The sequence below is a fragment of the Temnothorax curvispinosus genome, unplaced genomic scaffold, assembly GCF_003070985.1.
Source record: "Temnothorax curvispinosus isolate PA1 unplaced genomic scaffold, ASM307098v1 QBEX01013997.1, whole genome shotgun sequence".
Lineage (NCBI taxonomy): Eukaryota > Metazoa > Arthropoda > Insecta > Hymenoptera > Formicidae > Temnothorax > Temnothorax curvispinosus.
The window spans coordinates 15,267-37,986 of NW_020223777.1; the positions used below are offsets into that span (position 1 = coordinate 15,267).

Here is a 22,720-nt window from a genome sequence, read left to right on the forward strand (position 1 = left end):
TTAACCAATTTTTTTCTCGGGTCGACAAATTTATCTACATGTTATGGAATAAATACAGCTGTTAGTTTTTTACCAAACGGAATTTATTTTTTTCAACAAGTATAACATCTTCTATTATGTGATAAGGAAACTTATATGTATAGAGTTGAGAATAGTTGCTGTAGAAAGAGTTGCCTAGAAAAAAGAGTTGCATTTGAAAGAGTATTGCAGATTATAAAAGCTATATGACGAAAACACACCTAATCAATAAGACTATATTTTCATGACCGATGATATCACGTGTACTTTACAGCAAAAACTGAAAACATCTTACAGAGTATTCTTCACGTAATAATCAGGGAAATTCTATATTTGGATTTGTATCACTAAGTGCATTATTTATATTTTATTATTTATTTATATTATAAACCTAGAAATTTATTTGAAATAATGCGATTTTGTTTTTAATATAGATGCTTTTATATAGAATGTAAAGAATATATTTCAAAACAGATTCGTACAGACTCGTATATGAGTTTTAAAACTTACTTCGTACGTACAATTGGAATATGAGCACATTTGCACTTCGATTCTATTTGTATACACTTAATACGCGTAATATGTTATAAAAAGCATGTATGTAGGTTGTACGTATATTTTAATATAAAGCGTATTCTTTAGTCAGTAAGTAAAATAAAACACGGAGAGCCGATAGCTAATTGCTTCTATGCTTGCACATATAAAAGTGCATAGGAACAATTTATTCTTCGTATAAAAATAAGGCTTTCGAGAGAGATTTCCAACGATCGTTATCTTACCTGGGGAAAGCGTCGCAAACGTTTGCTTTCTTCCCAATTGCGAAATACATTCATATGTGTATGCGTATTATATAAGAATGTATACACGCATTATAATAAACAATACAGATCTGCATATAGCCATGCATATATACCCATATGCGTATATACTCCTTGCCTCAAAAGGGCTTGAAATGTCACATTACTATTAACATTTGTTCTAAATAGGTTACATGACATTCATCTCAATGGGTTTTGATTCATATTACCGGTTGCTCACTGCTGTTTGGGAGCCTATACGGGATCCTCTATCAAACTGTTCTTCATCGTACAGTAATAAATGCCGCGACCCAAGCTTAAAAGCCCCAATAGAAATCCAACTGGAAATGATCCAAAAATGTGATGGACGAATTTTTTAAATAGCGACTGAATAGTAGAAGTTATTGACGAATTTTTATCGACAATTTTCGAAATTTGAGATACCGCTTATACCCACCAATATAAATTAGATAAAGACCTCCGTTTCCTGCATATATATAGGTCCCGACCTATAATTATATACGGTATAAAATTGATATTATAGAGATCACCAACAATACAAACAAGAAATTGAGTGTGTACACTTACCATTAAAGCTGTAGCAATTACTAAGGTTATAATCCCAACGAAAATTAATGCAAGCCCTCTTCTTCTAACAAAGTTTGGACCAACGGAAGATATCTTACGGCAATGTGGACATCGAACCAAACCGTTAAACGTGTTAAACTGTGGAAGGCAACATTTTAAGACAAAAGAGCTGAAGATCAATAAAACAAAATAACTATAATCGCTGATGACTCACCAAGAATGTGTCATGGCAATGGGCACATCCCACCTTGCGCATGCCCGGTATGGGGTTCGGTGTCAGATCAGTCAGATTGATAACACGTTTACAATTTGGCTTGGGGCAGCTGATACACTGCGAGGAGCTTTTACATAAGAACAGACAATTGCACGGACATCGTACGTACATCTTTCCAGGTGGTGCATTTCGTATCGGCTCGCATTCCTGGCAAGAAAAGAAGACAATGGAAGTCAGCTTAGAGATTAAAACACTTATTGTAAACCGGGACTCTATTGTACACCTATTGTACACCGGACATGGAGTCTGTGCTTTGAATAATCTTCAAAAATCTACTCACTCGTACGTTGAAACGGGATTCGTTTTCGCGATTTCGTTTTAATGCGATTACAAAGTGCGCCATGATGGCGCTCGGTTGACTTCCGGTTGCCGTGATTTACTTCCTCTCGAGCCTTAACTTTTTTGCAATTCCGCATTCCGCTGCGATAATACATACTCATTACTAATAAGGCTATAATTAATCCCAACGATAATGAATACAATCCCTCTTCTTCTAGCAAAGGAACCAACGGAAGATATCTTACGGCAAATGTGGACATCGAACCAAACCGTTATTTAACGTGTTCACACGTGTTCGACTGTGGAAGGCAACATGTTGACAAAAGAGCTAAAGATCAATAAAACAAAAGGCGCGTTCAGCAGATCAAGCTGCTGAGTAGCAGTCGAACGTGATTGGCTCTTACTTTTAGAACCAATCAATCAACGCAGAGTGTTGATAAGACGAACTCAACAGTTGTGTCTGCTGAACGCATGCGCATATGGCTTCTGCATTCTGCTCATGGCTCCTGCAATTTTATGTGCTTCCATCTTTACACCATGGGTGGTGCCAGTGTCGCGACTGTCGTGCACGATTCGCGCATTGTCGCGATCCTGTCATTCCTGTCAAGTTAAGAGAAGTTAAGAAAAATCAAAGAGGATAGCACGCGGAAGAAATGGGACGGACAATTTATGCTGAGGAGCACCTTCGCACATATCTAGCATCCTTAGCTAAGCCCGATGGATATGTGATAGGATTGATTTTAGGACAGGTTATTCCAGTTTTTCAGTATTTTATCCGCGTCGCATGTTAATAACGCTCTCGTTTTTAACATATGCGATAAGAAATGGAAAACACGCAACGTATTTCAGCGTATTCCAAGTTATTTAAAATTAACAGAAGTCGAGCAACGACTGTTAACATTCTTTATTTTTTATTTTTTCTTTGATCGTTGGAACTGAAGGCAAAATATTTAATTTAATTCTGTTGTCGTGTGGTATTTTAAATTTAACGGTAAGTTGTATGTGACATTGCTTGACTGTCCTCTATTTGATATTACAGAGTTCCGTGCAAAAGGATTACATTGTGCACTTAGCGAAGACACCGCCTCCTCTTAGTAAAAATGTCGTGGAAGAAACATTGATTGGTTCCTCAGCGCCCGCAGAACAGGATGTAGCGAATACGTATATCAGATCTGTTAAAGATATACCTATGAGCTGGGTTGCCGATCACGCTAAACATGTGTGTTACAGTCTTTGTGGCGTGATTACGAAATAGGACATTTAATTCCTTATTTTTATGGACCGTTTAATTATTGTGAGAACGAGTAGAAACAAAAGAAATATAATGCTTGTTTCCAATCTAATAAAATTATCAATGTGATATGTCAATAATTTTGATGGTATCTTTTTTATAAATGACACATGAATATTTTGACAAGTGACTAGACAGATATACCTAAATCCTAAATCTATAAACAATTTGAAAGATAAGGAATTAATGTACATTGAAGCAACCTAACATGTTACATAAAGCTGAATACACATTTTTTTTTTTTTTTTTTTTTTTTTTCACAGGTCACAAGAATGCTGCCTGGCGGAATGTGGGTACTTGGCATATTTATTGTCGGACCCGAGGATACCTTAGACAATACTAGCAATGTGCAAAAGCTCAAATCGGTTCTTGGTGCAATTCACAAAACTTTGTCGTGGAATAACAAATACCTCTGTGGAAATAATCAGGATGAGAAGCTTATATTAAGTTTCAACAGTGTCACGCAAAAGTAAGTTCCTGCCTGGGTTCCTCAAGCAGACGCAAGTTCCACGCTATATCTTAATTAATTTAGTAATTAGAGTTTTTTTACTTTCAGATATATTTGCAAGTCTATAGACATCGCTAAGGACAGTATGTTGAAACCGGCCGATTGGAAATTCCAAGAAAAAGCAACCAGGTGGTATCAACTTGAAGCTCTGGTAGACTTTGACAAATTGTACCTCATTGCCGCAGACAAGGATCCCGAAACTCTCAAGAAGCAATTACAGGTATTAACCAATGGAACAATTTATTTTTCTTTTACATTAACCCATTAAATATAGTATTAAGTATAGTATAAATTTTACAGAATATCTTGACAAACGTGGTAGATTTAATCGAGTCTTCGCTCATCGTTATCGAGGGAGAGGTCAGATCTCCGGATGACACGTTAGAAATATTTGGCAAGAAAAAGAAGAACAATAAGGAGTGTAAAAATAAGACAAATGATAGCAGTAATTCACTTCAAGTTAGCCTATATATTCCTTGCGTGAGTACGAGTAGATTTATTTAAAGTTTTTACGAAAAGAGATAATGAAAAAATTAAGCACAATTTATCTTATTATTAGTCACAAGATAACAGTAATATGGATGTAAAAACGACGGCATGCAGCGCGTTGATACGATTAATTGGACAATTAGTCAGCAAAACATTTGTACATCAGAAAGCCAGTATCGCAGAGGCCAATACGGCTGTGAAAGAAGATATAGTGAGATCTCTGGCGAGTAGATTGGAAATGCATTGGGATAGTTTGATAGAGGAGGAAAATGGTTCTCCCGAAGGTAAATCATGACTGAAGGACATGTAATATAAATAGTAGAATTTGATACTTATATTCCGCAAACTTGTGGTTTCAGAGAATATCACGTTGCATGAACCACCGAGACGAGTATTAATAGCATTACCGGAAAATAAAGTCACGTTATCGGACTATCTGTTTCCCGGCGAAGGGCCGCAAGAGGCGTTATTGTCGTTGCAAGAACTTCTAGATCTCGAAGTGCAAGAAAGTCAGGTTCAAAAAGAGGTCGAGATACAAGCTGGTAAGTGAAGAAAAAAAAATGTAAAGTATCATATAAGCAACTCGAAGTCACATACATTGTTTTACAACCGAATATATTGATGCAGATCCTACGGAATTCTACTGCCAAAGCGATGTCAATACTAAACAGTTGGACAATAATGCCGATAAAATTGGAAATTATCAAGCGATCGTTTATACTACCGGTTTAAGCGTTGCGTTTATTTTAATGATGATTGCTATCCTCGTGCACCAACTCATGTATAACAACTCGTACAGCAACATGATGTAATATATGCATTTGCGTTTTACTCACAGTGCACGTAAAACGTAGCAATTTGTTTATATAATATATATATCATGTAATATACAAATGTCCATTTTAAAGTAATAATAAGTAATATTTGAAGTCGTGTAAATTTTGATGTAAAAATTTTAAAAATTATTTAATATACATGTTTTGAAAGTTAACGTATATACAAATTTCTTTAATCCAACTAACATTACGTTCATATGAGATCGAATTCTTATAATCACTTTTACTTTTATATCTAAAAGTGTGTGATTTTAGTGTAAAACAAAAATAATGTATAATTAGTTTAGCTCTCACACGCATGCGTTGTTCCTTTTTATTAATATATTTCGAGGAATTACAATAAAAATATTGCAAAATGTCTTTAACTTGTTTTATATTATATGCGGATTTTATTATAACATCTACATAATATATACATATACCATATCATACACACGTACTTTTATATACAAAAGAATAGTAACCTTAGAATTTTTAGTCTTCGTAATGGCAATCCTTGATATCTTTAGTATGTCAACTGCTCTGTTATTAATATAGTCTTTAATATTACTCATATATGAATAATATATCGCATAATAAATGTCAAATTAGGTAAAAACATGCAATTTTGATACAAAATTTGTTAATAAATTAGGCAGTGATAATCCTAATATTTAAATGCTCGCTATCAACTGCATTGCTTTAATAAATTTTGTAAATATTCTGTAAAATTCTTTATGCTAACGTGTATGAAAATTTTATTTACAAAACTTTTTACACTGTACACGACAAATCCCTTCGAAAAGACAATATCTCTAAGAATGTTAGGAAAACGTAACAGAAAAAATATCGTAGTTCTTAACATTTTTCTGCAATAAATATCGTACTGAAAGCAACGTTCCTCTTTTCCTTCATTCTTACTTTCATCCCGTTAAAACATATTTATTCCAGTCTCTATAGTGCAACTTTGATTCTTTTTCTCTCATTGAGTATAAGCACGAACAAGTGCCAGAAATATGGTTTGTACACACGTAGCTATCGACTTTTTACATCTATTGCAAAATCATTAGAGTTTTTATAATATCGTATATATATACATATAAAATAATGCAAAATGTATGTATTTCTAACAATTAGAGGTGCCATAAGTTGAAAAAATAAATCTTCTTATGTGTGACGTAACTTATACATATAAATTTGCATAAACGAAATTAAGTAGCATGATTTTTTTTTTATATCACTATAATATCTTCTTTCGAGCAAACATTATTTTGTTTTTTATAGAATCTTGAGTACTTTATAGAATTGCGTGAATAATCTAACGTATATAATAAATTAATTAACTCGTTAATAATACTTTTCAAAAATTTTTCTAAAACCTCCTAGGCGGATTCTACATTCTCAATGACGATTCTACATTTTAACGCAGAATTATTTGGAAAAATGGAATATATCATCGACACCTTTCTGGCATATGATTATTATAGTTCAATGTGCGAATATGATATAATAAATAGTAGTCATACGGAATTACGATTTAAATACACATTATTGCAACACAATTATGCAATTATACAAATTTAATTATCAAAATAATCATATTTGTACTTTAATCATAGCAATGTGAATTCGGCCATTTTGTTTGTGACTTAATTTTCTAATTTTATAAATTTCTCGAAATCACTTTTTCTCCCAAGAAAAAGTATAACGTTGTAAATATCTATCCCGTTGCAATTAATGACAACAATTAACATTTGCACTTAATTATCATATGCGTGAACGCTTCTCGATGAAAATGCAAATTGCGTTCCTTATTTCAATACGTAACGTTGAAACTGCACTAGTCCTCGGACAGAAATCGATCATTCGTAATCTGTACGGCTTGCAGCCGGAAACTTTATACTACGCCCATTTTTATAAGCCCCGACTGGCTTCCTCTACCGACGCTCGCATCTTCCAACGAATCCAAGTCTAAGGCGGACTCTATCATCGTCGTGTCCTGCAATAGTCTAAGTCTAGATGCAGATAAAGGGGTCGTTACAGTTACTGTTGGTATGGAAGATGTATCCAGAGCGGAAGAGACCACGACACTCTGACGAGAAGGCAGCGGTGCGATTTCGTCGATATCAATTGGTGCTATATTGAGAGACGCTAGCGGTATTTCGTTGGTAACAAGTTGACTTATACTGTTTGTGGTACTACCTAAAAGCAAAGTTCGTAATGCCAGATAAGTATATCTCGTTTCGGTGGTGTTGCATGGACAACTTGTACAAAAAAAAAATAGAGTGCACATACAGAGCATTAAAATATAAATAAATTGCTATTAAACCGTGAAGGGGTACAAGCTGTTATGAAACCTCCTTAGTATCGACAGAAAAAGGAAAAACAAATTATATTATACAATTATTATCAGAAAGGTGCAGCGTTGTGGCCTTGTGTTTTTCTTACACACAATATATCAGCGATACAAGCTTTATCGTAATTTCAATAAACCCACTTAATGCACTAATCCTCAATACACATTCCTACATTCCGTTAAGTTAACATCTTACATTAAACATAGCATTGCAAAAATTTTTTTGGACACTGCCTTCATTTATGCGTAAAGACAAAAAAAAGAGTATATCAAACCATATTCGTCACATTATTTGGTATTACAAGGTGTCTTATCGAATTTTGTAAATTTATAAAGAGAGCATACGCACGTTGAAAAAATAAAATATTACATTGAATTGAAATTTTCCCTTCGAATAAAAAGCAAAAAATCGAGGTATTTTCACGCGTATGTTTACTAACGTAAGTATTTACATATAAGATCTTATCTTGTGCCTATAATATAAAATCAAATTAAAACCGATTAGTCACAAGCCATAAACCCTGTAATTAATTGTATCGCTCCAAAATTAGTCTCGTAAAAATATAAGAGAAACATGTCACGTGTATGGTGATTTATTAATGCTAGTGAAAAGAAATAATCAGATCATTCGTATATTAAAACATACACTCAATGACGATCAAAATGTTTGAAGTGAACTTACCGAGTAGTACGCTCTGAGCCCTCGATAACAGGACGTAATTTTAAACAACAGAGAAATACAATTTATTGAATTATGTCGAAATTTTACTAATTACTAAGAAACTTAGATAAATATATATACAAATAGATTTACATTCTGTCAGAATTAAAAATAAACCATATCTTTGCATTATGCACTTTCATCGTTTTTATAATAGCGAAAGGAACTTATGCAACATTGGCAAAATTCATGAAAGAAATACGAAATAATTTTTTTAAACGGGAATATTGAATATGTGTAAAAGCAATAACAGATTTAAAAGTTTAGCATATAATATTTATTTATGTAATAAGTAATATGTAAAATATATATATATATATATAAATTAAGAAGAATATCATTAAGAAAAGTCACATCAATTAAACATAATGGGTATCGTATATACCTTAATTCATTTATATACCACCATAATATATTTTTAAAATAAACATCTATGCGTAATGCAAAACGGTACTTTTAAAAATAAATAGATAGATCTCTTTTTTCAACAATTAAATTCAACTTGGCATTTGTATATATAATTTTTAAAAATTCCCAATTAAAGGAATCAAGAACAATTATATAACCATTTATATGTATATGTATATACAAATCAGTACATTTTCTCAACATGAAAGATTTTTTTTTTTTTAGAATAGCACGAATCACGAGTCTAATCGTTAAAACTTTCTAATAAATTCAAGATTTCTTTAGTAAGAATGTAACAATAATAAATTATTTTATTGTTCATTTTCTACTATAAATGAATTTTATAATTCAAAAATGTGTTATCGGTTGATAATAGACGTTAAATGTCCTCATTGTCACTGAGTGAACTCATAATGAAGCGACGATTCAAGAGATCCTCTTCCGTACTATCGCTCGGGCATAACGAATTCTCCGCGTACGATAAATTATTAGCTAGCGGTCCGGAACCGAATCTGTTTACCACGAGGCCAATCGCGGTCTGCCCGATAATCGGTATGCCACCCGTGCCTAATATACGCGCCGGCAGAATGTTCTTCGTTATCGGATATTTTAAGCTGTGTTCGGCACATCTCAAATTGTTATATTTAAGCATATGCGGCGACTGCGAGAGCCGTAATGGATCTTCGGAATAGCACTGGGGGAACTTTTGCAGATCGGTATAACCGTTTTTCTCGCTTATCCTGTAACGCAAGGGATCCTCGGAGTATCTTTGAGGATATTTCTGAAGATCAATGCCGTATTTCTGATCCCCTATGCACTGGTCGTATATAAGATTATTATCCGAGCACCTATGATATTCCTCCCTACACCTATGAGGATACTTGTGCAAGCCGTCCTCGCATTTACACGGATATTTCTGAAAGTCCGGATTTAACCGATCTACCTCGGTGTAATTAATATGTTTCATAGAATCCTCGGGGCAATGCTGCGCCGGATACGGCGGCACGTAAGTATCGTTTATGTATTGCCGCGGATATTTTGGTAGGTCCTCGGGACAACGTGTAGGATGTCTCAAGAGGGTCAACTCACCGTTCATTGACTCTATTCTTGGAGAATGTTGACCGCTGATCAAATTGTTCATCGAGCCCGTGAGATCCGTGCTGGGGCTTGTCTGAACCGCCGTACCGTTCGACTGTTAAAATAAATAAAAATAACGAAAAATGTATAAATTTATATTATACTTATATATCGTATATTGCCTACTGAGAAATATCCTACTGCATTCAAATGTACGATTAAAAAGTAGGCTTGTCAGCCTGTAAAGTTATAAATTTGTAATTACCTGAGGCTGCACAATTTTGGCAGTACCATATGTCTTATTATTAGTAATCACATTATCATCACCAACTCGTTCGTGTTCCGCGCGATATTCAGGCGTAACTATCCCCCTTCGATCTGGAACGATATGATTCGAGAATGAATTCAATGCACAATTAAAGGATGACGTCACAGCTATATCCTGAGCTTCTATGACTTGCATATTCACATGGACGAATTATTATGCAACTTGTGCGCGCGAAAGATCTTACCGATTAAACTAGGTGGAGCTGGTCCACATAACACATAAAAACAATTCCCACAGATATTTCCTTGACTGTAAGGATTAAAATTGTCCTGTCCTCTTCTATTCGTGAACGACCCTTTAATCTACGAGGAGCAGCAGCAGCAATTGAGGAAAAATGCCGAGACATAATTGATACGTGATTTTGTCAAACGTACTTACATCTTCGTTAGTCGTTTGATTGCTGCTAGTTAAATACGTGTGAAAACCAGCGAGGCCCAAGATACTCCAAAGAGAGAAGAAGCATATGACTCCCACGATAACGCTGCTTGGAGATAGTTTTACAACTTCTAAAAACGGCTTATTATCTTTCGTAACTAAAATCACAAGTGGTAAACAGACACGTTACGTTCTGATTTTATTATAATTGCATTTGCATAAATTCATTTATAATGATCCGGAAATCAAGATTACTCACGCATAATCATATGTGTGACTGCACATATAAATATAAAAACGCAAAGGAATGCGAGGGATACTATAAAAGCATAAAAATATCTATAATTTCTTCTGCCCACGCAATTACCCACCCATGGACAGTGATGATCAAATCTCTCTGCAACAATAGTTATCTTTAAGACCCTCGCCCAATATCTGTGATTAAATTAGTATCGTATTCAAGATTAATTCTGACAAGTGTCTGATAACGCGAGAGTGAAAAGGAGGACGAACACCTCAGATATCTAATTTTGATAAAGTATAGTACATACCTACGCAATTGTCGCATAAACTACAGTGAGAGGCTCTTGGCGGCCTAAATATCTTGCATGTAAAGCAATATTTTAATTTTACTGGTTGCCCTCTGATCAAGACTTCTTTCGTCCTAGGAGGGGGTCTGTATGTCTTGGAGTTATCATTGTTCGGTACTTCTACAATCCATATAAAAAAATTTTTCAATTCAGCATTAAAAATGTTTATAATAAGCACTTATTATCTCTGAATTAAAACATTACTAGTCTTTTAAAGTAGCTAAACGAAAAACAGCGCAATCACTATGTCTGTAAATACTCTATGATCATATTTGTACCGATTTGTTTTTCGATGTAAGCTGCCTCGTCAGGTGTTGCTCTTGGAATTACTCCGGGATCGCTAAAGCTTGTGCGGAACAAAGCAGACATTACGAATATAAATAATAAAGCTCCTATTACTGGTATTGCTGGTGTTACATGTAGTGCCAGATACGGACAGCTGAAAAAGAAAAAGAAAACCATTGTCCACAAATTTCATCCTGTTGTATATAAAAGCTAATTTTCCCGCTGCTAGATCGAGAACGATATTTACAGTCTAATCTTAATATACTAATATACTTAATATACTATCGTCCTGTGTATATGATCTCGAGATTCTGTACAGTTTGCTGGATGGAATTTCAACATTAGAAATAAGACGATTTCAAATATAAGATCAGACCAACGGTAAACAGTATACCCTAATCTTTCACAACTCTAATTATACTGAGGCTTATCTTTAAAGTCAAACGTAGCGTATGTGACGCTTACTCAGAATCGAAGAATAATCCACTTGTACCGACAATGAGGCGTACAGTGTGCTAATAGATTAAGGACGGCATTCATAGTCCAATCTTGTATTTAAGGTCATCTCGAGGATGATCTTGTGACGTTGTATAATCGTTTCATTGGCTGGATAGAATCTCAAGACCACCTAGGGTCACAGATGATCTTGAATACAAGATTGGACTATGAAAAAAAGACCATCTTAATGTCATAAAGTATCCAGTGTACTTCTGCGTTACGATACAAGAGTTATATCATAATTATACCGAGGTTTATTCTTAACTCTGAGGTTATCCTTAACGTCAAATGTAACAATGCTTACTCGGAACCGAAAAACAATCCACTTATTCTAATAATAAGATACAAAATATATTAATAGATTAAGGATGGTATTCGTAGTCCAATCCTGTATTTAAGGATCATCTCGAGTATGATCCTGAGATGCCGTATAATTGTTTCACTGGTCGCATCGTAGCTTAAAATCATCAGTGACTCCTAAATACAAGATTAAACTAATGAAAAAATACTATCCTAATCTCTAACAAAGTATCTAATGTACCTTTGATTGGGATACATAAGTTGCTATAGCAACTCTATCTCTACTGAAGTTTATCCTTAAAATCAAGAGTAAAGGGAATGCTTACTCAGAACCGAAGGACAATCTATTTGTTCTGATAAGGCACGCAATGTACTAATAGATTAAGGACGGTATTCACAGTCTAATCTTGTATTTAAGATTCAAGCATATGTATATGGTTGTAGGTATATAATTGTATGGTCCAACGTGATCTCGAGATGCTCGGGATGGACAGAATCTCAGGATCATCCGAGATCAAATCTAAGACAATCTTGAACATAAGACTGGACCAGATTGGACATAGGAATACCATCCTAATCTCACGAATGATCCAATGCACCTTCGATTACGGTACATTGAGTTACTAACGATGATACCCCGAGGTTTAGCTTTCAAAGACAAAGCGTAACGGAGCGCGTCGCTTACTCAAAACCGAAAAACAATCCACTTGTCCCGACGATGAGGCACACGGTGACGTAGAACACTCCGGTCTGCGGTGCCATCATCACTCTGCCGTCGCAACAGAAGCGATTCCTGCCCGGGAAGAGTTCCCATTTTCGCGTGACGTGCGGCATCTTGCTCCGGGGTTAAGCCTCTCTCACGTACTGCCATATATGAACGTACGGATCCCGGCGGCAGGCTGGCGATTTATCACAATCGTGCAATCGTGTCGTCCCTCGGACGTTCCCGCGCGTGAACTCGTACAGACATATCTCATCTCGCCCGCGTCGCCCGGTGCCAAAGTGAAAACGCGGAAGCTGCGAACGGCAGCATCCATGTATCAATTAACAATCACTAACCTCCCCCGCGATTGTCCGTCGCCTGTTGAGCTCGCGGTTCTACCTGCGAACGAGATCGCGCCACGAGGACGTTCAGGATCAAGCTCGCGTTCGTCGACTTAACCTTAAATCTTCCTGTGCACGGTTATCTCTCAAAGTCCAAGAGTGTCCACGGCATCCTCGCGGACGAGCCAGCCTTGCTCCACGAGTTCTGGCCTGGCGAGTTTGGTGTAAAACTTGGGCTACCAGCGCGACGTCGACGTCATCGTCGTCGTCCGTCTTGAGGGGCAGGAGGAGGGGGGAGGCCACCGACTCCGAAGTGTCCGAAGAAACAAAAAATCGCCGAGAGGGTCGCGGACGCGAAGGAAAGGCCCTCGCTCGTCGGAATTGGGTCAACGAGGCCACTCGCGAGGGGCTACGTATACGCGAAGCACCGTCGGACAACGCGCCACCCGGGGTTTCCCCAGCGCCGTCGGCGTTTCCCCTCCTTCAAGCAACCGTCATCGTCCCCGTCGTCGTCGTCGTCGTCCCCGTAGCGGTCGTCGCGATGTGCCCACGGACGACGACGGTAACGCGCATTATTTATCGAAGACACGCACGCACACCGCACACCGCCGTGAAGTACGCCGCGCGTACGACGTGACGTGCTCGCTGCTCGCTCGCTCTCGCCGTCGCTCGCGAAACTGCGAAACACTCGCGCGCAGCGCCCCCAAGCGGCTCGCGCGAAAGCGCCACGTGACTCGGCACCACGTGACCCGACGGCCGACCCGAGCGATCGCGATTCAAACGTTCGCGACCCTTTCGCGCGGGGCGCGGGTCGATCATCGATCATCGGAACTTCCGTCCCCCCGTGGCCCCCGTCGCAAACCCCCGACTCGTTTCTTGTTCCTTCCTTCGCGGCACCTTCGCACGTTCTGGCACGTTCCTCGGCGACCGGGAGATCGAAGATTGCAAAAATGCAAAGCCCCCGCAGCTCGATTGAAAGAAAAAGCGAGGGGGGCGATCGACGGATGCAGGGGCGACTCGAGACGGCGGACGCGGCGGCACCGGCAGGTAAACAAAAGAAAAAAGAGTGAGAAGGAAGGAAAGGAGAAGCATTTTCGAGGGTGCCCTTCGATCAGCGGGCGTCGCACGAGATTGATTATTTAATACGGTGCTGGGGGGAGGGCGGCGAGCGCGCGACTTATCGCCCCCGTTGCAAAATGGGTCGTCGACGCAATGCGGCACGTCGTGCCGCGCACCGCACATATACACACACACACGTGACACACGCACGAGGAGGTGTAGGAACACCGAGGGAAATCCTGAAAATCGAACAATCCCACCACCGGCGCCATCTTCGGGCACGAGCCCGACCCCCGACGCGGTATCTCGATTGTATAGGATTTTTGCCAGGCGGACTGGAGGCGGGAGGCGGACCGCGGACGACGACGAAGCCCCGGGCCGATCTATAGATCCCCTCGGTGTGACGCATCGCGTCGATTCCTCGTGCGACACGGGTGCATTGATGGCACGGGAATATGTATAGCGATTCCGTCGTACTCAGATACGCGCGTCATAAGAGGTATTATCATTGCATATATATCTATTACATTGACAAAACATTTTGTTTATCAATTCGATAACGGATGCTGGGATTCAGCTTGCAGATCGACGCGAGAGCCGCATATCCTTCGATTATTTAGACACACGTCGGCGTACCGATCGTATTAATCTCGCAATTTATAACGCCTTTTAATATCTACCGTTTCGTACAATTTATTAAATTTACATATTGATCATAGGCCCAGCGTCAGCCGCGCTACTTGAAAAAGCCAAGGCCGCGACCGGCTCGAAACGAGAGACGAGGGACATCGGCGATCGTTATGTCGAGCGACGAGTTTCGCTGAAGTTTACGAAATTTTCTAGACGTCCCACACGTCTGTAGGTATACCACATATACCGCGAACTCGCGCGAGCGGGAGGAGTAGGAGGAGGACGTGATCCCTCGTCTGGACGGGGTAGATCATCGAGCGGCAGGTAATCGATAAGCCTGCAACAAATCGGAGTGACGTACGCCGCTGCTCGGGGTATATATTCTACATGCGCCTCAGGAGAAAAGCTCAGCTTTCTCTCTCTCTTTCTTTCTCTCTCGCGGGAGAGAACGCCACGGACGGACCCGGCGCGGCGTAGGATATCAACAGGCGTGAAGAAGTCGGCGGACGCGTCCATCGAGGTTCCAGCCTCCCTCTCGGGACGCGACCCTCGAGGAGAATCTCCTCGAGTCGAGTCGTATCTATAATCGAAGGTACAGCCGAAACGGCGACGGTGACGGCAGCGGCGGCGATGGCGGCGAGGGTCTCTCGTCTCGACGCGACGAGGGGATAGGGGTCGCGGGAAGAAGGGTACCGACGGTGTGAGGACGATAGGAAGGGAGGTCGCACGGGCAGAGAGAGAGAGAGAGGCGGAGGGGATTCGTCGGGAGGGTGTATGAATCGTCGTGGAGCGAGGCGGGCGGATGGACGGACGGACGCAAACGCTGAAATCAGCTCGGGCGATCGATGCGATAAATGGATGCGTGCGATTGGTAGCCGGGAAAATCGATGATGAACGCAGGGGGGCATACCCTACCTCCTCTAGCCGGCGAAAGCCGGCGAGGCGAGCCGCGGCGCGCCGCGCCGCGCCGCACGGCGCGCGGAGAGGATGGAGCAAAGACCGAAATATCGATTTTTAGGCCCCTACGCGGCGGTTCGTTCGATGCTCGTATCTGCCCCGTGCCCCTTGTCCCTGTCCGCGCCAAGCGCCTTTCAAAACACCGACGACGCGCGCGAGCTACGCCGCGCTCGTGCACGCAGCACCTCGTCCCCGTCGACGTTGCCGTTGTCCTCGTTGTTCCCCCGATATATAAGTTTCGGATTTATCGTCGCGTAAAGTCGCGCGATTCGAGTACGCCGTTCAGGAGTGGATCCTCGAATCATTAATCCGGTGCGCCGATGTTCTCAGGTAAATCGCGGCGGCGGCGAAGACGACGTCTAGCCGGAGAGAGTGAGACGGAGAGACAGAGGGAGAGAGGAAGAGAGAGAGAGGGAGCGATTGCGAGGGTGCTCGACGCATTCTCTTCCCCGTAGATGATTCACGAGCTACACGTCATGTACGAGCGGTCGTAATAGATGCGGTTTTTTGGTGTATCGACACGGCCAAGTGTGATCCCGGGGTGATCGCGTATCCGACCTAAACGGCACGCGCATCCCCGACGTCGACGGAAAGAGGGTGTCGAGTAAACATCGTTTACCGCGGCAAAGGAGACGGACGACCTGGAGCCTCGCCTCGTGCGTCCCGATTGAATTTGCGAGTTCGATTGAACTCGCGCGGCGGGATACGAAGGAAAATTGCGGCCGCAACAGAGAGAGAGAAAGAGAAAGAGTGATACGCGGCCGCGCGAGTTATCACGTTGCGCGACTTATCGGCCTGCATTGATCTTGTATACGGGCGGCGACGGCGACGGCGAAGCAGCGATCGGAGCAAATTGGATCGTGGCCGCAAACGTGACCAAGGAAACACACTTGACGTCTCGACCTCGCGTGCGGGCGGACTAACGCGATCCCGCGAGCTCGAAAAATATCGTATATCGGGATAAGCGCTCGCCGTGTTGTCTCTCCCCCGATCGATCTGCAACGATTTGCAATTAACGGCTTTGTTCTCCTTGGAGTAGCGACGCTGACGATTGATACGATCGCGGTGAAGGATAAAGTTGAGAGAAGGAGGAATTCGCTAGATCGCGAGGCGAGATCATTGCGAGGGGGGGGGGGGGGGGAAGGGGGGGGCGATTTCTATAGCTTCTCTCGGCCGCCTTTGCGGATGACTGTCCGCAATCGCGATGATAGATCGATACAGATAAAAATGCGCAAGACGCTGAAGCCGATCGAAGGAAATTCGGTGCCGCGAACTGTACAATTTAATTGTTATCTGTCGTTTTACCGCGCAACAGGCTCGTTGTAACAGAGACGCGTTGAAATTCCACGAACACTATGCAAAATTCTCTAGACGTCATCCGGGATCCTCCGTTCGCGATCGCTAATGTTTAAATAAATTAAACCGAGAAACTGTTTATTTTTTATCGCAGAGCGCGCGGTATGACAACAATGTCTTTGAATTTTACGTCCAATAATAATCCGACATCGCTTTTGTCCGATACAGAAAAGATGGCCATCGCCGCCTCGGAGAATTACCAGCTCAAGTGGCACAGCTACGGGGCGCATCTGCACAGCTCCGTCGCGACTCTGCTCCACTCGGAATCCTTCGCGGACGTTCTGCTGGCCACGTCCTGCGGACGGCACGTGGCGGCCCATCGATTCGTCCTCGCGGCCTGCTCGTCCTATCTCAGTCACATTTTCCAGACGTGCCATTTCGGCGCGAACACCAATGCACCGATAATCGTGGTCGGTAATCAAACCTCCAGATCCTCGTTGCGTTAACGTTCCTTTCGCCTGTTCTATCAAAAATAGACGGCCAATTCGAAACAGCGTGATACAGAGACGATCCGATAATGTTATTTTATGCTTTTAGGTATTGCCCACGGAGATCGGATACCGCACGCTAAAAATCCTGATACAGTACATGTACAGCGGCGAGGCCACTGTGACGAACGATCAGCTGGAGGGAGTCCTGAAGGCCGGCGACATCCTACGTGTGCGTGGACTGTGGAGATCGAATACCGGCAGCAGCAAGAAAGAGAACATACAGTCGAACAATCAGAAGATCGAGCGCGACAAGCGGGAAACGTCGCAGCTGGCCGGGCAGATACAGAAGATCAAACTGGTACAACCGACCGCCGAGAAGGTAATCGAGAACGTGCAACAGGCGGCCGCGGCCTGCCAAAATAATATACAGACGGCGAAGTCGGTCGAGAGGAAGAGCACCGAGAAGATCGAGGACAAGGCCAACGAATCCGAGACCAAAAAGGTCGCGGAGGAGAAAAGTAACGAGCAGAGCAAGAACAAGGAGAATCTTGAGACAAATGGCAAAAAGAAGAAAGCCGTTAGCAGCGACGTCGAGTCGAACAAGTCGAAGAGCGAAGGCGAAAACGTAAGCTAGTGTTTTTTCTTTAGGTTTAGTAATAATGGAATTTAAAAAAAAGGCACTCGTTCAACGACGTAAAGTCTAAAATGTTCTTCCTCCCTTTTAGACCGAACTAAATCTGGAACTGTTGGTGAAGGACGAGCCGATCGATTGGGAAGAGTCAATCGATCCGTCGGAATCGCTTACGATAGACCATGAGATCGATATCAAACCGGTGCGTAAAATAAAAAGTTACTACGGACGGTAGTTGTTTCTTTTAATACAGCAAAAAACTATAACGTTTTCCTTATTCTCATCGCAGGAGATCGTACATAGCGCGGACGAGGACGGAGACATGGAGGAGGAGGAATATACACCGCTGACGTGCGACATGTGCAGTCAAACGTTTAACAGACCGTCGGACTGGGTGAGGCATATAGAATTCACGCATGCTGACATGACTGAAAATCGGAGAAAGAAACGAAAGGTACTGTGTCGCGAATTCTTTATGGCGCATATGCACACGATGAGAGATCGTGAAATAAAAAATAAATAAATAAAAAAACTCGGCGGTTTCAGGACGATATGAGCGACGACAGCAAGGATTTCCCGCCTCTCAAGTGCGATCTATGCGGCAACATGTATTCCACGCCGCAGGAATGGGTGCGTCACATACAGACGGAGCACACGGAGGAGCAGTTGGCCTTGATGAACAATTCGGCGCCCCCCAAGCCGAAAAGGGTTCACAATCACCAAAAGTTATGCAACATATGTCAAAAGGAATTCCCGAGTCACGCCTCGATGGTCATCCACCAAAGAACGCATACGGGCGAAAAGCCTTTCCTTTGCTCCTACTGTAAAAAAGGCTTCAACGTAAAGAGCAACTTACTGAGGCATTTAAGGACACTGCATGACAAATACGTACACCCTAGCTTATACGGGAGTAACGGTAGCACGAACGCTTAAAGACCTTTCACATTTCTTTCTGACGCAACAATATATATGTATATGTATATATTGTTTTGCATAGCGTTTCAGTCGTGGAGAGACCATACAGTATCTTATGTATATTCAATATTGACTACGTAGACTGAACGCGTATCTATAACGTATAAAAAGGATGCCAAATCGGAGCACGACATGACGAACTAACCGAGTCAAGATCTGTGTGAATCTCCACCGAGAGAAAGCATAACTGAGCGCATTTTAAAAATTCACAACGCATATTGGAGAGAAATCTATACAAACTATTTTTTCTAAAGAGTAGTATTGTCGCATTCTTTATATAATAATCTTCTTTTCAATAATGTATAAAACAATAGAACTCCTCTCTCTCATTAAATAACTTTCGATTGAGTTGAAACAAGAAAGCAATATCAGGGTCTTAATACCAAAGAGGCTGATTAATATTGCCAAAACGTCTCATTTGAATGTTTTAAAACTTCTTTTTTTCCTAATGTAGCGCACGTATATATATTAAAAAAAGTTACTTGTTTAACAAGATTTTTGTTTAAAGACGAAGAGGACAAATGATGAATGATTTTACTATTTATAGAGATCTGACGAGGAGTGCTTGCGTGTAAAATAATTCTATAGTATAAATCAATATTTAATGATTAATTATTAACTTCATTATTTAGAGTAATTATAGGATAAATCCAAATTATGTAAGATTTAACTGTATACTACTTCTAGGCTATTCCATCCATGATAGCCCTCTTATTCCCTCAGCTCGTAAGTTAATTATGTATTTTTATATTAAAGTAGCGTATACACACAAACATATACGAAGTAAGATTGCATTAAGCAAAACTTGAAATTTCGATCTAGGCTAGGGTATAAGAATAACGTATAACATTCAAAATTTATCAAATTTTTTGAAAATATATTGAGTTCTTCTTACATATAAAAAAAAGAAAATGCGATATTATCAAAATACTGTCACAGTCTCCGGAACGTTAATAATGTGAATATTGATTAAGAGGATGACACCATTTTGCTATACCTGCTAATCATTGTGTCACTCTACTATAAATTTTAGTGTCAATTCTGCATTGCGCTAGCACTGTGACGAAAGCCAAATAACTTTTAAATGTAAAATTACAATAATATATTACCTTAAAAGTACCTTTAGCTTTGCCTTACTTGTACCTCAATATCGAATAACGGAGTATTTAGTTTTCTCGATCAGCAAATATGTATGGTATCATCTCCTTGAAATTATGTCAAACCAATTAATCGTTTTCTATTGAAATAAACATATCGAACGCTAATAGGACAAAATTTTTCAAAAAACAATCAGTAACGTGATGCAATATCGTTAATGACAGTTCAATATATACGAGTTCTATTTCTATCGTCGTTTTTCTTAGTTTTCATCCTCGTCGTCGATTTTGGGTGCCAGGTAATACCTAATGTGTCCAATATCGCCGATTTTGTATTCACATACTAAAGGCACATCGTCGGACATGGACAGTGTAACTTGGTTGCAAAGAGGACCAGCCTTCACAAAGCAATTCAGATAACGACAAGAAAACGTTAACTTTACTGGTTCCTGCATATTAACTATTACCGCTTCCTCTTCTTTATCCGCATCCGCAGTCTGTGCCAATTTGATGTTGGCTGCAAAGAAACAGAGGCAGCATGTAAGCCACTTACATGACATGTATATATACAGAATGTCCCTGTGTAAATGATCACTTTCTTTAATCTTGAATATATTCTGTGTAACATTTATGAACATCATAGCGTTTTCAACTCTTGCTTTGATTAAATATGTGTAAATGCATCTACCAAGCTTGTTCTATACAATTTTATTTAGCGTCAAATATCTCCTGATGGTAAGTATATCTAGTGAAAGTGAAAATGTAAACAAGGAAGAATGTACAAATAACATGACCTTTGCTGACGAGATTAGAAAAACAAGAATTTAAACATAGTTTCAGTTAAGGCTCTCGAGGACCGTAACCCTGCAAGTCAGTCTCAATCTACTGCTGGACGGACGCGGAACAGCATTCAAGAAAATAGCATTGGTGCAAATAACAATTTTATTTTACTTCAACGTGAGTAAAGAGAACAAATTATACGTATTATTAATTTGTCTCGAGAATACATGTAGTTAATTTACCTGAACCGTAATCGCCGGACGCGCTGAATTTTATACCTTCCTTGGTACACGCGAAAGTTATGGATTCTCCAAACTGGCTCAAGTCCCTACATATGCGGGTAAATTCTGCAGTCGGCATTTTCACGACGCACGAGTACGACGTTTCCTGTAAAGCAATTGGTTTTATGAGAACAATCTTAATATCGCCTCGTTAATTTTATACGCAAGTAACTCACGGGTATGCCCAGATGCTCCTGATCCATATTAATCAGCTTCATCTCGTACTCGGCTAGCTTGTCCTTGTTCGGCGACTCGAATATAAAGACGACAGATTCAGGATTGTCCCACGCCCTGAGGGTCACCGTGTCGTCCGCACCGGCGCATCGCAGTATCTTCGACATGCTGAAAGCGTTTCATGATCGATTACCATCGTGTCAGGCATTAATTATCGCAATCCACCGGCTCTAGACCTGCTCTTTTTGACGTGTCTCTAAAATCCCCCCTTCTCCTCTTCGACTTTAAATCTCATAAAGCGCTCGCGTGTTTGTTTGCATTTCGCGGAGCGAAAAGCGTGAAGGAAAAGGAATATACCGCAACCAAAAAAAACACATCACCGTCCCTTTGTTCGAAGGGATAGCCGCCCGGCGCATAACCTTCAAATTAACCATGTCTCACCAATTGATGCTCATTCCCATCGACAGATTGCGATCGCAACGGTACTTGTCGAAGCCGTCGCTCCTGAGATTCAACGAGACGAGGGAAACGTGCGCGTTGTCCATCGCCTGGACCTGAATCCCCGAGTCCGAGCATTCGAAAGTCGCCTCGGTCAGGAGGTCCTTCACCGCGTCCAGCACCTTCTTCAGGATCGCGCTCTGGGTCAGGCGTGCCTCGAACATCGTGCCGCTGCTGCTCACGCGCTGACAAATTTAACGTGCTCAAGTAAGCAAAACTCAACGTGCCGCAAGCCGCAAGCGGTGAAAATTCGTCCGGAGCAACAAGTTTGTTCCTCGCTCACCTCGCTGCCCTTTTAGAAAGTGGAGTGGAGGATGGGTTTACCCGCGCTTCTGTCGCGCGCTCGTAATGGTAGGCCGGAAGTAGATGGCATCCTCGAGTTTCTCGAAACTCGAAAAGTATCTCTTCTTTGAAAGTTTAAAACTTTTCAGAATAGTGCGAATAGAAATTGACTATTTCGAAAATTAACCGTAAATTAAAGATTAACAAACGTTTTGGAAATAGCAACTCACGACAGTTAATTTTCAAAATAGCCAATTTCTATTCGCTATTCTGACCGAAAAGTTGACCGTCGGTTAGAGATTGGAAATAGTGACCTCTAATGTATCCGGTATTCAAATATTCCGAGATGTGCGACACATGAAACGTATATAATTTATATTTAAAAAAAAAGACAATTATTCAACTGACGATTATGCATACGAAACGAATTGTTATTATTCGTTAAAGCATTAACTGTGTTATATATTTCCGCAATGTACCAGATTTGCAGTCATTCAATTATAATTGACACGTGGATTTGTTGATAAA

General features: G+C 40.7%; 5 protein-coding genes across 10 annotated transcripts; 2 read left to right on the forward strand and 3 right to left on the reverse strand.

Annotated features, from left to right (window-relative positions):
- Nucleotides 1–61: 61 nt before the first annotated feature.
- On the reverse strand, nucleotides 62–2,331 carry LOC112464194 (type 1 phosphatidylinositol 4,5-bisphosphate 4-phosphatase-like). Of its 2 annotated transcripts, XM_025031047.1 has the most exons (6): nucleotides 2,202–2,331; nucleotides 1,958–2,097; nucleotides 1,618–1,824; nucleotides 1,404–1,541; nucleotides 1,273–1,324; nucleotides 62–1,156 (listed from the first exon to the last, which is right to left on the reverse strand). In XM_025031047.1, exons 2-6 carry the CDS (start codon nucleotides 2,018–2,020, stop codon nucleotides 1,071–1,073), a joined length of 546 nt encoding a protein of 181 aa, XP_024886815.1. In that variant the 5' UTR covers nucleotides 2,021–2,097; nucleotides 2,202–2,331; the 3' UTR covers nucleotides 62–1,070. The 2 variants fall into 2 exon arrangements, with proteins under 2 accessions (XP_024886815.1, XP_024886816.1); XM_025031048.1 differs by having other exon boundaries at nucleotides 1,958–2,331.
- Nucleotides 2,332–2,495: 164 nt separating this feature from the next.
- Nucleotides 2,496–5,178, forward strand: LOC112464188 (protein odr-4 homolog). The gene is made up of 8 exons (XM_025031038.1): nucleotides 2,496–2,705; nucleotides 2,996–3,175; nucleotides 3,511–3,716; nucleotides 3,804–3,975; nucleotides 4,056–4,235; nucleotides 4,315–4,528; nucleotides 4,604–4,786; nucleotides 4,872–5,178. The coding sequence occupies exons 1-8, from the start codon at nucleotides 2,610–2,612 to the stop codon at nucleotides 5,054–5,056; spliced, it is 1,416 nt and encodes a 471-aa protein (XP_024886806.1). The 5' UTR covers nucleotides 2,496–2,609; the 3' UTR covers nucleotides 5,057–5,178.
- Nucleotides 5,179–5,904: 726 nt separating this feature from the next.
- LOC112464183 (palmitoyltransferase app) lies at nucleotides 5,905–13,720 on the reverse strand. Of its 2 annotated transcripts, none has more exons than XM_025031032.1 (9): nucleotides 12,683–13,720; nucleotides 11,193–11,353; nucleotides 10,876–11,034; nucleotides 10,584–10,721; nucleotides 10,328–10,482; nucleotides 10,134–10,251; nucleotides 9,887–9,999; nucleotides 8,953–9,736; nucleotides 5,905–7,261 (listed from the first exon to the last, which is right to left on the reverse strand). In XM_025031032.1, exons 1-9 carry the CDS (start codon nucleotides 12,829–12,831, stop codon nucleotides 6,957–6,959), a joined length of 2,082 nt encoding a protein of 693 aa, XP_024886800.1. In that variant the 5' UTR covers nucleotides 12,832–13,720; the 3' UTR covers nucleotides 5,905–6,956. The 2 variants fall into 2 exon arrangements, with proteins under 2 accessions (XP_024886800.1, XP_024886799.1); XM_025031031.1 differs by having other exon boundaries at nucleotides 9,634–9,736; nucleotides 12,683–12,831.
- A 226-nt stretch (nucleotides 13,721–13,946) lies between these two features.
- LOC112464182 (zinc finger and BTB domain-containing protein 14) lies at nucleotides 13,947–20,200 on the forward strand. Of its 4 annotated transcripts, none has more exons than XM_025031028.1 (6): nucleotides 13,947–14,088; nucleotides 17,212–17,453; nucleotides 17,581–18,099; nucleotides 18,200–18,307; nucleotides 18,395–18,559; nucleotides 18,652–20,200. In XM_025031028.1, exons 1-6 carry the CDS (start codon nucleotides 13,992–13,994, stop codon nucleotides 19,036–19,038), a joined length of 1,518 nt encoding a protein of 505 aa, XP_024886796.1. In that variant the 5' UTR covers nucleotides 13,947–13,991; the 3' UTR covers nucleotides 19,039–20,200. The 4 variants fall into 4 exon arrangements, with proteins under 4 accessions (XP_024886796.1, XP_024886798.1, XP_024886794.1 ...); XM_025031030.1 differs by lacking the exon at nucleotides 13,947–14,088 and adding an exon at nucleotides 14,437–14,599; XM_025031026.1 differs by lacking the exon at nucleotides 13,947–14,088 and adding an exon at nucleotides 14,640–15,322 and having other exon boundaries at nucleotides 16,018–17,453.
- Nucleotides 20,184–22,270, reverse strand: LOC112464184 (proliferating cell nuclear antigen). The gene is made up of 5 exons (XM_025031033.1): nucleotides 22,194–22,270; nucleotides 21,854–22,095; nucleotides 21,415–21,580; nucleotides 21,200–21,344; nucleotides 20,184–20,694 (listed from the first exon to the last, which is right to left on the reverse strand). Exons 2-5 carry the CDS (start codon nucleotides 22,072–22,074, stop codon nucleotides 20,441–20,443), a joined length of 786 nt encoding a protein of 261 aa, XP_024886801.1. The 5' UTR covers nucleotides 22,075–22,095; nucleotides 22,194–22,270; the 3' UTR covers nucleotides 20,184–20,440.
- Nucleotides 22,271–22,720: the final 450 nt, after the last annotated feature.